The sequence below is a fragment of the Gobius niger genome (genome assembly GCF_951799975.1).
Source record: "Gobius niger genome assembly, chromosome: 18".
NCBI classification, from domain to species: Eukaryota; Metazoa; Chordata; class Actinopteri; order Gobiiformes; family Gobiidae; genus Gobius; species Gobius niger.
Genome location: NC_136869.1, coordinates 24,874,482 through 24,888,956, shown reverse-complemented (window position 1 = coordinate 24,888,956; position 14,475 = coordinate 24,874,482). Strand labels below are relative to the sequence as shown.

At 43.3% G+C, this 14,475-nt stretch overlaps 1 protein-coding gene across 1 annotated transcript in view; it reads left to right on the top strand.

Annotated features, from left to right (window-relative positions):
• Positions 1–8,106: 8,106 nt before the first annotated feature.
• LOC306977553 (cadherin-7-like) overlaps positions 8,107–14,475 on the top strand; it is a 368,395-nt gene continuing 362,026 nt past the window's right edge. Inside the window, exon 1 of the mRNA XM_079575930.1 lies at positions 8,107–8,412. Coding sequence (XP_079432056.1) covers positions 8,179–8,412 — 234 coding nt within the window. The 5' untranslated portion in view covers positions 8,107–8,178. The remainder of the gene's footprint in view (positions 8,413–14,475) is intronic.

Genomic DNA, 14,475 nt, shown 5'->3' with positions numbered 1-14,475 from the left:
CTATAATCGAGCAGCCCTATGACATAACTAAATGTGAAGACTGTATTTTAGACGTACAGAGTCATCGTTGTCGACTTTGGACGCGTTTTTCTCCGGCTCTCTTGTTTGTCTTATCGCATCGTCTCAGTCAAAGCGCTCATTTGTTTATGCCTTGAGTCAGAGGACATCAACCATTCCAGAATCCAATCAGCTGAGTCCAATATTTGATCGTGATTCTCTCAGCGATAGAACCCAAAAATAACATTATTACTGTTTTCATTCTCACCTGGATCAAAACTCCTCAAACTTCAGTCCATCGCATATCTGATGGGCTCTATTTATAACTTTTCAAAGAGTTGTTAATCACTGCCGTTTGATCAAACTCTCTTCCATTACCAGCACTTGATAATGACTTTACGTGTTTTTTTTTTCTTCCCTTTTTTCTGCAATTGGCTCACTTCGGGGGGGGGGCGAAGTCAGGAAGATGGAAATCAAATGAGGGAGCGCAGATTGGTGTGTGGGACGAGATGGGTCACTGTAAGCCAAAGCAATTACCTCCGCAGTCCGGGGCGCTGCCAATAACGGGGCGTGAGGAGTAAGGAGCGCTCGAGGAAGAGGTCAACTCCGAAATAAATACAAGCACGGGCGAGCTAGCGAGTTTTCTTCGTCTCACTTTGCAGCAGAGAGACATTTGTGAGAGTCGGTGTCATCCCGAGTGGAATTGGTCTTTGGCAGCAGTTTGGCTCAGCTGTTGATGCGCTCGCACGGATGAAGAGAGGACCAACAAACCGGTCTGCGCCAATTCGAAAGGAAGGCGAATCTCGGGGACTCGTTTGTTTCGAAAGGACCAGTAAAAAGATCAGTCTGACAACTCTTTTTTTTTTCTCCCACCTGCGGACTAATCTTTGAGCTGCTGTGTTATTAAAATGGTCCGACCTTGGCTAAGATCTTGAGCAGTTTGCGTAGCCTCTCGGGTGTCCAGAGATGATCCGTCGTAACAGACATTTTCAAACATCGTCAAATGAACTTGGTTGATTGAGGAGAAGATGTTTTGCTTCAGTCTTCAAAAGCGACTTGACACTTGACTTGACAAGCGAGAAGAAGCCTCCGGAGATAGAAGCAAATCATCCATTTTCAATCACCGAAGTCCATTTGACAATATTTCAACATTTCACTCTGTGCATGCAGTGCAGGCTTAGCATTTAGCATTAAAGCCTTGATATGTTTAAAGGGATATTTCAGGATTTTTGACTTAGGGCCTAATTTCCTAGTTATCCAGAGCGTTTTTTGTTGTTGTAATTCAAGCAGTTCTTAGGCGCTAGGCTAGTGCAAGGCTAGCGCATTTCTATGGTATCAGCTAGCCTGCATTAAAAACAGTCTTACTCCACAGTGCACCTGAGGCAAATCACTTATAACACCAGACTAACCATATAAATGTCTGTGCTGATAGAATAATTTTTGGAATATAACTGACCTTGCATCACATGAATGATCGCAGCTTTGTTAAAATCATATTTATTCAATCCTTTACCACAGACAGATATTTATGAAATTTAGAATGTACACTAACTAAGTAGTTTTTTAATCAAAAATAGTACGTCTTCAAGTCATTTGCGTCTGTATAATCGATTAGCTGTCAATACTGGATTATTATTTTTTTTTTATTGGTTTATTTGGTCGGGACAGTGCATGTTAATGAACATACATGGGTCTCATGCATGTAAACAAGCCACACCGGATTGTAGCATTGGGCTAATTTCCATCCGTCGTCCCCCATGCGCACTCACAAACACACTCACATTCATCCTGGCCTATTGTACATGTTTTTAGTGGTAGGGGAAACCGGAGCACCCGGAGGAAACCTACGCAGACACGGGGAGAACATGCAAACTCCACATAGAAAGGCCCCGTCCCTGGTGGGAATCGATCCCGGACCTTCTAGCTGCGAAGCACGAGCGCTAACCACTGTGCCACCGTGCCGTGTTTCAGCCCTATTTTAGACTCGTGTGGTAAAAAGAAAAAAGAAAAAAAATGAATGTGAATTTTGACTTCCCATTTTGAACCAAAGCATTTTTCAAGGTGGGTGGCACAGTGGAGCCCCGTCGAGACACGACTATTATCCGAGCACTTTGCAAACACTCTGCATCTCCCGTCGCCGAGCCGTGACCGCGCACGGAGGCTGTGTTCCCCGCGCTCTCCGGAAGTTCAAAATATTTATTGAGAGATCGGCTGGAGTGTCAAATGAGATGGATCGCGCCAGCTCGTGTCGGGAGATCGGGGCTGGGCTGATGTAATTGCTCAGCTGGTGCGGCTCTCGCGGAATGTGTTGTGACACGAGGAGAGCATTATCTGTCAAAAGATGATGCGTTTCCTCGTGTGTGACAAGTCCTCATGTTTCTGGCATCTTGGAGAATGTGTCACAGCCAGACAAATCAGATATGCGCCACCTCGATCTCTCTCTCTCTCTCTCGCTCTCTCTTTTGCGCTGACACCCACCATCTCTCCATCGCTGCCGGGGATTTCGTGCCGGGGCATGCCAAAAACATAAGGAGCGTGGAGGAGCCGGCAGGGGGATTGGCGTCTCTGCTGACAGATAGTGAAAAATTCCAAGAACTACGACCTCGACATTTAGTCAGATTGTAAAAAAAAAAAAAAAAAAAAACAGCCTTCAGAGTTGGCACTTTGTTCTGCTGGGTTTACGGCCCAAAAGTTGCACGGTGGTTTGGAAAGCTCATTTAGAAGAGGGTTCAACGACGTATCCAAAGGTTGGCCATTCAAGAGGCCACTGGCGCAGATTGGTGGCCATGTTTCTTGGACTTGGACTTCCGGATTTGACCCGGCGTGGGCTGAACAGTGTTGAGGAAATATTGAACTGGGATGTTGTTTTTGCCGATTTTTTTTTTTTTTTCTCAAGCGTTGCAAGCGGAATTAGATTTCACACTTCTGTTGGCTCAGAGTGCACATTTTGAACACATTCGGCACAAAAAGACTTGGCCAAAAATAATGGGTGAATCATAGATAGAATCATAGACGTACATCAATCCAGCTGTTTTTCGTTTCCGATCATGGAGGTCGAGTATCTGTCGATGTCTGATATGAACAGTTACCAAGAAGTGTCTTTCTGTGAGTAAAAGTGTCCTTGTGTATATGGCTGGGCCCATAAAATGATCTGATTATTCTGTCCCAGTCTTGATTAGTTGCCGCTAGCATCAGCATGCGTGACCATCAAAATAACTTTTGCAGAGGTCACTTCACTTATTCATTTAGATTTAGTTGGCAAGTTGTGTTAAAACGATGAGAGCCAAAACAGGTGTCAGTTCAGTATCGGGTATTTGGAATCGATACCATCCATCCATCCATCCATCCATCCATCCATCCATCCATCCATCCATCCATCCATACGTCCATCCATCCATCCATACATCCATACATCCATACATCCATCCATCCATCCACTTTGCCATTGCCGGGTCGTGAAATCACATGGCACTAGCCCCTTATGGCTCCTCCTGCAGGTGGTGGGTCCACAGAAGGACGGCCTCATGGTTCTAACCGGGCCTATTGGTCTCTCATAAGGGGCTTTTGAACCGCTCTTTGTCTGACCCGTCACCTCTAGGACCTGTTTGCCATGGGAGACCCTACCAGAGGCACGAAGCCCCCGACAACAGTGCTCCCAGGATCATTCAGGTGCTCAAACCCCTCCACCACGATAAGGTGGCGGTTCCAGGAGGGGTGGAATCGATATCCAATATTATATTTTTCCAGGCTCCGAGTAGAGCTGGGTGATTTGCCCCAACAAAGGAAAATCTTTGTTTTTCTTAATATTAAACTCGATTTAACCCCATTTAACCCCAATTTAAAACAAAATAACGGCTGACTGTAATATTCTTTGATTTTCGTTAAAGTGCCTCAACTAACTAACCCAAAAATAACCAAGACAATTACTGTAAAAACTGAAAAGTCACTGTGCAGTTCTTAAAGATTTGTAAGCATCCAAATTATTAATACTAAAAAACAAATCTAAAATATTAGATTTTCTGAAAATATTAATAGAATTTCTTTGCCCAGCCCTTGCTCTGAGGTCCAATACCAGATCAGTGCATCCCTAATTCAAACTATATTGTCTTCGTAGCTTTTACACATGACATGAGGAAAACAGGATTATTTGTTTGTCAGAGATATTTCCATCCATGTTGTGATTTGTGAATAGCAAGGCCGACTAGATAGTGAGGTGCAACGATCTTTTCCTTATTCTTGGTGTTAAATGGCAAATGTGCCCAATATCTTTTGTTCCTGTATCTCTCTCTGATTCCAAAAATAGACCGTTTTGACATACTGGTCCAGCGTAAACCTGCTGTTGGCCGCGTAGAGGTCGGCAGCGCGTCGGGCCGTTGTCCTGCTGACAGTTCACATTTATTTTTAATCAGGGTGATGAGAGCCTGCCACACACACACACGGCCAGATCACGCGCCTTGTTAGCATTGAGTGGCCCTGCTGCCGCTACGCCCCGCGCCAATACGGAAAAGAACAACGGAACAGCTGACCTTGGCGAGGTATAGCCTGGGTAATCGCGGGCCGGGCTCTGAACGCGCTTCCATTATTATTCCAAAGGCTGTTGTTTCATCCCGTGTCAAATCTCCCCCACTTTTCGCCCTATTAACATGTTGACCCTGCCCATTCCCTCCATGTGTCTTCAAGGGCAAAACACTGATTGTCTTTATCATCTTTATTGTCCCGCGGTCATGCAGGTTGGGTAGATTGTAGACTGTGTGACAATGACAACAAATGGTGATCAAAGAGAGAGAGTAAAGTGTCTTAAAATACTCCAAGTGTGTCAATAAGGATCTGCTAAACTCATTTCAGAGCATGTTTGTCGAGGTCAGTGGCTAAAATGCAGTTGTTGAAATGGTAATGATTGCAGTGGCTGTCATTGTTTTGGTAGTGGGCCTCAAGATGCAACTGTTTCTCATTGTCTTGTGTAGTATATGAGAGTTTATTAAGCAATTCATTTGTTTATTAATTCATTTATAGGTTGGTAGATTAGCCTTAATTAATTTGGGGCATTAGTACCAAAGGGAACAACAGTAAGAATAAGAGGCTAAACTACACATTTATCTGAAGGATGTGAATTCTTGAACCATACACATTGACTCTTAGTCTGAAATAATAAGCACAGACATTACCAAAGCAAGCGGGTTTATGGAGGTTTAATGACCAACATCAATTAGCAGATGCTATTGAATATGTAAATGCAAAACCCAATATTAGATTACAGAATGGGGTTCTAATCTGAACAGGCTAAGCCTGGAAGTCCTAAATTGATTCATGTCGTAGTTAGATAGAGCCGGGACACAAGTCACAGTGGGGTGGGAGGAAGTCTTACGGTAATGTGATTTAAGGAATACATTTCCATTGAAATAAACACATTGACAAACTTCACAAACTTTACAAATGCATGATCGACATTTCGACATTATTTACTTTGTACCTTTGTTGACCTTGGGAAAGAGATGTCATTAGCAACGTTTAGTTGAGTTCTTTCTCTCTGTGAATGAAGCACCTGGCTTATTTGAGATTCAGTCTTTAGTCCAATTCGAAGGTCAATAAAGAGTCCTCACCTCTGGTGGTGAGATATAAAAAAGTAGGATCATCACAGTCTTCATTATCCTTATCATTAACTGTGTTTGGTAGTTCTCTCCCAGTGGGCAGCACAGGCCAGAGCGTCACACGCTACACTTGACTTGACATGTAACTAAACATCACAGTACATCAAGATATTTGTCCTATTCTTATTTATTTGCTAATTGATGAAAACAACACAAAGACACTATGTGTGCACACAATATACAGGTTAACAACACAGGCAAGGACATGTATACAGATTCAGACTCATTGTTAGGACGTTAGAAATGTGTTCATGACAGGAATGTGTTAATAGACACGTTTCACATCTTGCAGGGTCACTTTTCAGGGTCAGTGTGACATAAAGGCGAGAAAACGAGCCTGCAAGTTTATGAAATAGATACAAAAGCCCTATAAATAGATGCAGAGTAGTTTGTAGAGCTGCAGCAATCCAGCTTTCTCTTGTTCTACCGATATCTGATGTTAACCAATGGAAAAACATTAAACAAGGGTCCGAGGACTTTTCTGCAATATCCTTGGATAAATGACAGGCTGAGTAACATGAACTCACATAGATCTGAGTAGGCCTATTACAAATACTACTATATGTTGTATCAGTTACTCTTTAACTGCGTTTCATAAACTAAAATACAAACACGTGGCCACTCCAGAAGTTGCCGATTTTATTTTATTACTTGAGTTGATCCAACTATAGTTTCTGTCCCGGTCTCCATTAATGCCGCTAGCATTAGCATGCTGTTGCTTAGCGATCAAAGGTACATTTTGCGCCTTAACCGAGTGCCTTTTCTCCAGTTTAGTTTTACCTAAATCTAAAAGCTTCTCGACTGGAGAACCAGTGTAACGCCTCATTTGAAAGCTAAGACCTACTTAGCTTTCAAAGTTACTGATCGTAACTTTTATGTTGTGGTGTTTCCGCTTTTTTTGTAAACACGTTATAGGCGTTTTTGTCTCTTTTTTTCACTGTGTCTTCATTTTTTTGGTGTATGTGTTTTTGCCAGCTCTTGTCATGTCTTTGTCGTGTTATTGTTGCTTTTCTGGCATGTTTTTGTCACTCTTTTGTTCCCTCTTTGTTGTTGTTTTTGGCACTTTTTTGTTGAACCTTTCGTGGATAAAGCTAACTTAGCGATTTGCTTCTCCAAAAAGGCTTCACAATGAGGTGCAGCATGCTCATATTCACTTAGATTTAGTTGGTGAAAGTTGTGTTCTTTTTTTTTTTTTTGATCGGTTCAGTATCTAGCCTAGTATTTTTTACCAGTAACGCCTCCAATATCCAATACCAGTATCGAATCGGAGCATCCCTAGTCATTTTTCCACTATTTGAGAGAGAGTGGAGGAGGACAAAACTAATTTTGTTCCACAACTAGAAAAGAAGATGTGAATCCCAACAGTGACAAAGAGTGAACAAGAACCCAGATGATTTGTATTGTGCACAGTGTTCATTAATGCACATACTATCTCTACAGCACTGATTTCAATTGGTCTGTAGACACTGTAGTAGCAGATACTTATTCCACTGATATAGGAAGATGTTTTATTTCTAGTCCCGAATCTCGATGAATCACTGCAGGTGAACCTTTGGGGGTTTGTTTCCAAACATGAACATACCTCCATACATCACAAACGCTATCAGTGGTGCCGGTGTTTGCGGAGCTCACAGAACAACCAAAACATTTACATTCAAGAATGATTTTTCAGAAAACCGTTGAGATTGTGTACGAAATGCATGTTTTAACATAAAGGTACCGCTCCGAGGGCATTGACACAAGAGAGACGGCTGAAATATGAGCTGATAAGCCAACACGAGGATATTGCATTTCATCTTTGTAGAGGTCGACGCAACAGTTAGGGTTTTGCAAAGGATATCAACCGTACAAACTGCCATTTCAATTCCGTTACAGTGTCTGTGCAGCCCGTTACATCAAGTGTAAATGGTTTCCAAATGACCATCATTACGTGCTTGAAAATACAGCATACAAACCATGTTCTAGTCAACTGTCTCATCACTCTGACCTGACCGCATCGACGAAAGATGTCATTATACGGCTGCGTCCACGGGCACACGGCAGCCCCGTCGGAAAGTACCGTTTTTTTTGCTGACAGCTCATTGCCTTCTCTCTCCTCTTTGTGTTCTCTCCCTTCTCCGATAGGTGCCAATTATACAGGCCTGCGCGCCCGAGCGTCCCCCAGCCACGTGTGACCCTGTTAGCTGGCTTTAATGTCAACTCCCCAAGGCCGGAGGAGGGCGGAGGAGAGAATCACACTGCATTTAGTCTTCCATTAGGAAAAACCAAGAGAGAGAGAGCGGGACCACAAAAAAAAAAAGAGCAACACTGGACTTCTTTTTTTTTTTTCTTCTTCCAGCTGATGAACTCCATCCAAGTCTGGCTTTCTCCTCGTTCCGACGCAGCCAGGGCAGTGCGGGATAAGCCCTCCAGGTTTTGACATTTCCCATTTTTGTTCCTGGGAAGACAATTTGCCTGCATCTTTTGGACGTGTTTTTTCTTTTTTTTCCTTTTCTTTTTTTAGTTTAGTTTTGTTTTTTGGAGCCTGGCCCAGATGTCGCGGCGGGCGTGCAGGGCCCTGGCTCTCCTGGCGATCTTCGTTGCCTGGAGGGAGCAGACGGCGTGCGCAGGCGGGCTCAACGCGAGCTCGGGGGAGGCCGAGGAGTCCCGGCGGTCGGACGGCGGAGCCCCGCGGGACGTCCCGCAGAGGCACAGGCGCAGCTGGGTATGGAACCAGTTCTTCGTGCTGGAGGAGTACACGGGGAACGAGCCGCTCTACGTGGGCAAGGTAAGCCATGTGTCGTGTGTGGAGCTGCTGCCGCCGCCGCTGCTGCTGTCGGCGCCGCACTGTCGCTTTGGGAGGACGCATGACACGCTTGTTTTGGGGACAGGGAGATGGACTAAAGAGAAGTCACCATGTACATGAAGGGCTTTATGTAGCAAAAGTAAATGTCCTTTACATCTTGATTGAGTTGCTGTGGTGTCGAGGGTTGGGAACCTCACGATTTGATGCGATACGTGGCTCTCATAAACGATGACCTCACGACATGACGATACTGCGAATATCGATATATTGCACGTATCAACATACGATATACCACTATTTCTAAAGAAACACGTGCAATTTAAAAGCAATTTAACCACTTTATAAATAACTGCTATTCCATATTTGCTATGACTTATATTTGTTTTTGTACGCATGTTCCCTTTATCTTAAAAAAGTGAATAAATAACTGAATAAATAACAGCAGGCCCACCTTAATGTACCCATAGGCCCCGGGGCTTCAAGCAGTACTAAGTAACTCTTCCCCCTAGAGGCCATAAGCGCAACTGCAGGTGTAGTAGCAAGTTACGACTTATTAATTGTCTTGGAGAGTAAATACTACGCTGACAGGAAAGGCGAGGGGAGAGAGGGATACTGTGCATCCAATTATACAATGAAATTATTTTTTTTCACTCAAACTTGGCTGTAAATACTGTTTAAAGTAACGTTAGCCCACAGTTAACTTTGCCCGTTAGCATGTTAGCTTCTTCTTCGTGATTCCATTAGTGTGTATTGCTTTCTCCGGACCGGTGACAGTCAAGTTGCAAACCTGGTTTTCTGGCCAGAGACACCAGGGGGAGATGAAAGACCCTCCAATCATCCCATAAACACTTGTATTACCCCCACAGGGACTACGAAACGGATTTATTAAGGTAAACACGTTACTTAGTACTGCTTTAAACAGAATTGTAGGCCCCCACCCCCCCTCATCGCAAACCCTAACGCTAACCTTTAACCCTCACCCTAAATCCCACACAAACCCTAATGCTACTCCTACATGTGTCCCTCTGGGCCAGGTATATTTCGGGTACACACATAGGAGCGCAGCACAATCATCCTATAAGGTTAGTCATGCCGAAAAGTGATCACCTTTTTTCCTTCTGATAGGCCCTTGACTACGGTAGGCCCCCGGGCTCCAGCCCCTGCTAGCCCATTGGCTCCGAGTGGCAGATCACTTCATTCACATTCAAATACACAAACCAGAGTCCTGTTTCCAAAAGGAAAGTTCAAAAACACTATCATTAAAAGTAATTAGTTTCTGACAGTGTTGGTGCTTGTAGTGCTGCCCTCTGCTGTCCTGATTCTATTTTCTTGACCATTGTTGTCCTTGCGTTGACATCAGGCCTCTGATTCACTCCACATTCACATTTCCTGTTTGAACCTGTTGAAGTACGGATCCCATATCACCCCTTTAGTTCAATTTTGATCTTTTCCAATTGCAGATGCTTCATTGCATCATGTAACAAATTAGTAAAGGTTGGAGTTTTCTTTTGTTCCAATTTAGTCGTTTTCTGCTTGTTAGTAAGATTAGCAGTTAGCGGAGGTACTCCATGAAGCGCAAGCACAGGGTCAGGCTGTAACTGTGCTCAACAAACATCAGACATTCATTAAAACATTTTAGTCAAGTAAACTGTTATGCTAGGACAGCTCCAAACGTGTGAGCTAGTGAAGCCTGTTCCTTTGTTCACCCCATGGAACATTTTGGAGAAGTGTAGCCTGTGTAGAACTTTGAACTGGAGCCGTCCATGAGCACAGACTGACGATGAGTGGACGTTGTCTTGAGCTTTAGTCCATTGAGAGGCAGTGATGTTTATTCCAATGACCCTTAAATGATCCTTAATGCTCATTACACTTTATCGAAGGGGCTCCCGAGTTGCTGCTCGACTGAATTTGTGGGGTTGTGTCCTGAAAAGAACCTTATTTCACATCCACACCTTTATTGCAACACATTTAAGTCAGTACACACTAATTCCTCTTCTTTTAATCACTGCTGGAGATCTGCAAACATTAGCTGAGTCTCAGGATCACAAAGCTTCCTCCAAAGCCCGCGGCCCAAAGTTTACCGGCATGTTTCCTCGAAGGCTCCCGTATTGAGGCGGTTTGACTGAGATTCCGCTCACGGCGCTGCACGGGGAGATTTACTATGTCTTTGCACCGTGTCACTTCAATGTCATCCTCTCCCCGGATATTTGATGTTGATAATTACGTTTTATTCCTCGGTTCTCATTGATTTTAGTATATGCCCGGAACATGTGGAAATAGGGTCTTCTCTGAGAGCTCTATAAATTCTCGGGGCCGGGTGTGATTGACTGTCATCACCTGTCACCGGCCCGTATTAATTTGACATTTTGTATGCCACCCTGCAACCTTGCCGCGCCGTGAAAGAAAATACATATTTACGGCCCTTTAGGGCTGGAATATATTAGCCACATGAGCACATACATACATGCATGCATTTATTATATTGCTCCCTCGTGAAAACACACCTGGAGTTGTGATTCTGCATAGCAATCTGATGATATGTATCCAGTGGTGTTTTGAAGGCGAGACACAGCAGGTGAACATTGATTTTTTTAGCTCATTTTCTCCCTTAACGTCTTAGTTTTAATGTCGGTGTGGAATAGAAATCCAAACTCGCCCATTGCGATGCTTATTTCATGGAGTTTCATCCGTTAGTGAGCTGGAGATTCCTCATGCGTAATCATTCACAAAAACCGACATGTTTGGTATCCACGTGTAGCACAAAAGGCGACCGAGATCATGCTATGATTTCCTTTCGAGGAGACAGTGGCCATAGCAGCGACTAAAGAAATTAGGCTATCCTTACATTCTTGCAGCATGTCCACTTTAGTCGCTCCTTCACACTCCAAAAACATACATTTAAATCAAGGTCTGTGCTGTTTTGTGCCGTAGATTTCTGTTCGTGCTGTTATCTTTTTGGAGATACCGTAAATGCTCTAATAGAGGCCGGGGCCTTTATTTACTCGAGGGCATCTTGGACTTTATTGGAACCAGGCCACAATTAGAGACAGGCCTTTATTTCTATTTGAGCAAATCGGATGACCAGGAAAACGAAGAAAAACGAGACTTCCATGTGTCCATTTGCACCTAAAATATTAGGTTAATTTATTAATCAGCATTGCAAACCCTCTCCCAGCGGCTGGAACATTGACACCTTTTACTTTATCAGGACAACAGGAAGTGTTTCGTTGCTATTAGCGGAACATTCACATCAATGTCACTGCAGGTTTCTGTTTCGTTTTTACCGCGGACCGGATTATTTGTTGTTTTCTTGTGTAAAAGGCGAGTTTAGACGGAGCGTTTGTGTTTGTGATCGATCATGAGACTGACCCGAGAGAAGACGAGACGCTCGCGCTGATGGGAGGAGTTATTTTGAGGCGTGGGACTGACCTGCACACGGAGCAGCTGGACGTGCTTTGAAGACGCGATGGAGACTTTATTAAAACCCTGGAGGGTCGCACAGCATTTGTTATTTGCCCTGTTTCCAAATATAGTCACAGGAGGTTTGAAAAGTGGCTAAATCTGTTACAAAGTTACGCTCGGATCAGCTCCTCCGCAGCGTCCCCATCGGCCCGGGTTCCCGTTTGTTACTTCCTGCACGTGAGTTTTCATTTACACCAGTATGAGACAAATTCCTAACATGGGGAATATTTCTACCGCTATAGTTTCTAATAATAGCCCCGCCCTGTTTTAGAGACCGGCTTTAATTTGCCTCCGCCAGCCGCGAACCCGGCCACTGTTAGAGACCGGGCCGCTAATGGAATACAGGCCAGTATTAGAGAATTGACGGTATTAATGATTCTTTTATTGGCTCCAAAACTGCTAAAAAAAAATGGTGTCAAATGTTTCACATCTCTGGAGCCTTGAGGTGCAACACACACTGCATGCAAAAAAGATTCACCAGTATCTCAAAAAAAACGAGACACATTTTTACAGAGCAAAACAGCGTCAGCGTTCAAACTGATGTGCCAAAAAAAGTGTGTTCAAGCTTTTGGCCTGTCCTGTATATACAATGAGAAATGTAATAAAGGATGATGGAGCTTTATGCAGATAGAAATCACAAAGTGCTTCACAAACAGCAAATGCAAGACGTTTATTCGACATTCGTCACTAAAAAGCTTTCCCAAACATCAGCGTCTCATAATAACTAAGGAGTATGTGGGGCCTTCAGGAGTCTCTCTATACTTCAGGTGCGGACATTTCACGTTTATATTTCTGTTTACATGAGAATATAGCTTCTCTGTTCCCTACAATCACATGATAACAACAAGTGCTTTGAAAAAGTTGCAATGCTTTTATTGTTACTTTTTGTAGGTCAATACGAAACTAACCTTTTAAAAAAAAAAAGATCCAAAAATCACTTTTGTTGTACAGTAGGTGAGGCCTTTATACCACCATACTGTACATAAGGGCATTCCCAGTGCACTCCTTGGAATAGAGAGGTCTCCCTTATCCAATGACACTCTATATTTTAAACTTTTTCTTTTTACCTTGACATGATCAAAACATCTATATAACCGAAGTTACTATAGTTTGAACAGTGTACTCTATCAGTGCACTCCTTTTTGAAATACATCAGCGGCAGTTGTGACTACATTAGCTCCCGGAAGAGCGTTAGCGTGTGCAGCCGCTGACATGTGACGAGGGGGAGGCTGTGGCTGTGATTGACGCTCACCTGTCTGCGAGGCTGTATATTAATGTGAGGTTTTCCGTGTGGCTCTGTAACCTTGGCAGATGGTGGAAACTCTACTTCAGTACTGCATTGTTACCAAAGCATTAGTGAGAATTACCTTTGTGCTGCCGAGAGCCGCTGTTAGAAGCATGTTCCTGGAGTCGGAGGAAAGAAGATGAGCAACATTTACTTGTATTTGTTATTCTTAGTCCAGACACATTTAGCCTACGCTTTCAGCAGCTTATGTCACGTCCGCTCGGCCCGGTGGCACAGCGGTTAGTGCTTGGTTCAAGACAAATAAAATGTTAAAAAGAAAGGAACATTTTACAGACTGATCACAGTTTTTGTGCCACCCCTGCAACACCCAGGGCCTTCAAAATGAAAGCCTGTATTCGCTGTTTTAGCTATTCCTGTTACTGCCTGCAGAGAGCGCTCCAGGCGGCTGTCCTCAATCTTAAAGTGCCTTTTCCATGAATATTTGGTGTAACAGTTCAGCTGTCTCACGGTTCGCTGAATCACGGTGCAAGTGTGATAGAAATAGTTAAGTTGTTTTTAAAATAAAATAGCTTAAATGTTCTTAATGAACCTGTATTTACTTATACTTTCAGAAAAAAAAGTCACAATGATTTCTGATTTTTCAAAGCTGCTTTACAATAAAATGTGCCAGTCACACTATACATAACAGAATAGAAAAAGCAGTGCTCTAAAGTAAAAAAAAGAACAAATAAAGCAGTGTAGGCTCGTTAAAAGGGATAGATGCAAGTTTGCCATTTTATACTCACTACTGCCATCTCTGGTCATTCGTGTTACTGCACCTTCTATATTAAGCTCGTGCATGGCGGCACTTCAGACCCGAATTAACACCTTTTTGAGCTCATTCTACACATAAGGACATGGCTGGAACATGTAAAACAATCAAAATGCATTATTTTAACATTTTTAAACTCAGTATAGTCCCTTTAAATGATGAGTTTCAGTTCCGCTTTCCACACGGCAGCTGAAGCACTCCCTGAACTTGTGTGTTTGGGCTGTTCCTGGACAACATACTGCTTGTACTTTTTTGGAAACAAATCTTTTGAGGCGGATCAGGATCTTATACATTTATCTGCGCCTCTGACAATGCGCGGTGCTCTGGATCTATCACTGACCACAGCCTGGTCATCAGCGGGAGAAACCGTTACAAAGACACACCGGTTAGCTAGTTTGGTTTTTATTTGAGCAACAGATGCATACCGGTATAGTATACATATAACATACAGAATTTTTCACAACATAAGAAGTATTAGTGCTGCTCAAAGGGAGTAGGAAGAAGTTAGTTATAACTTATAAGGCCC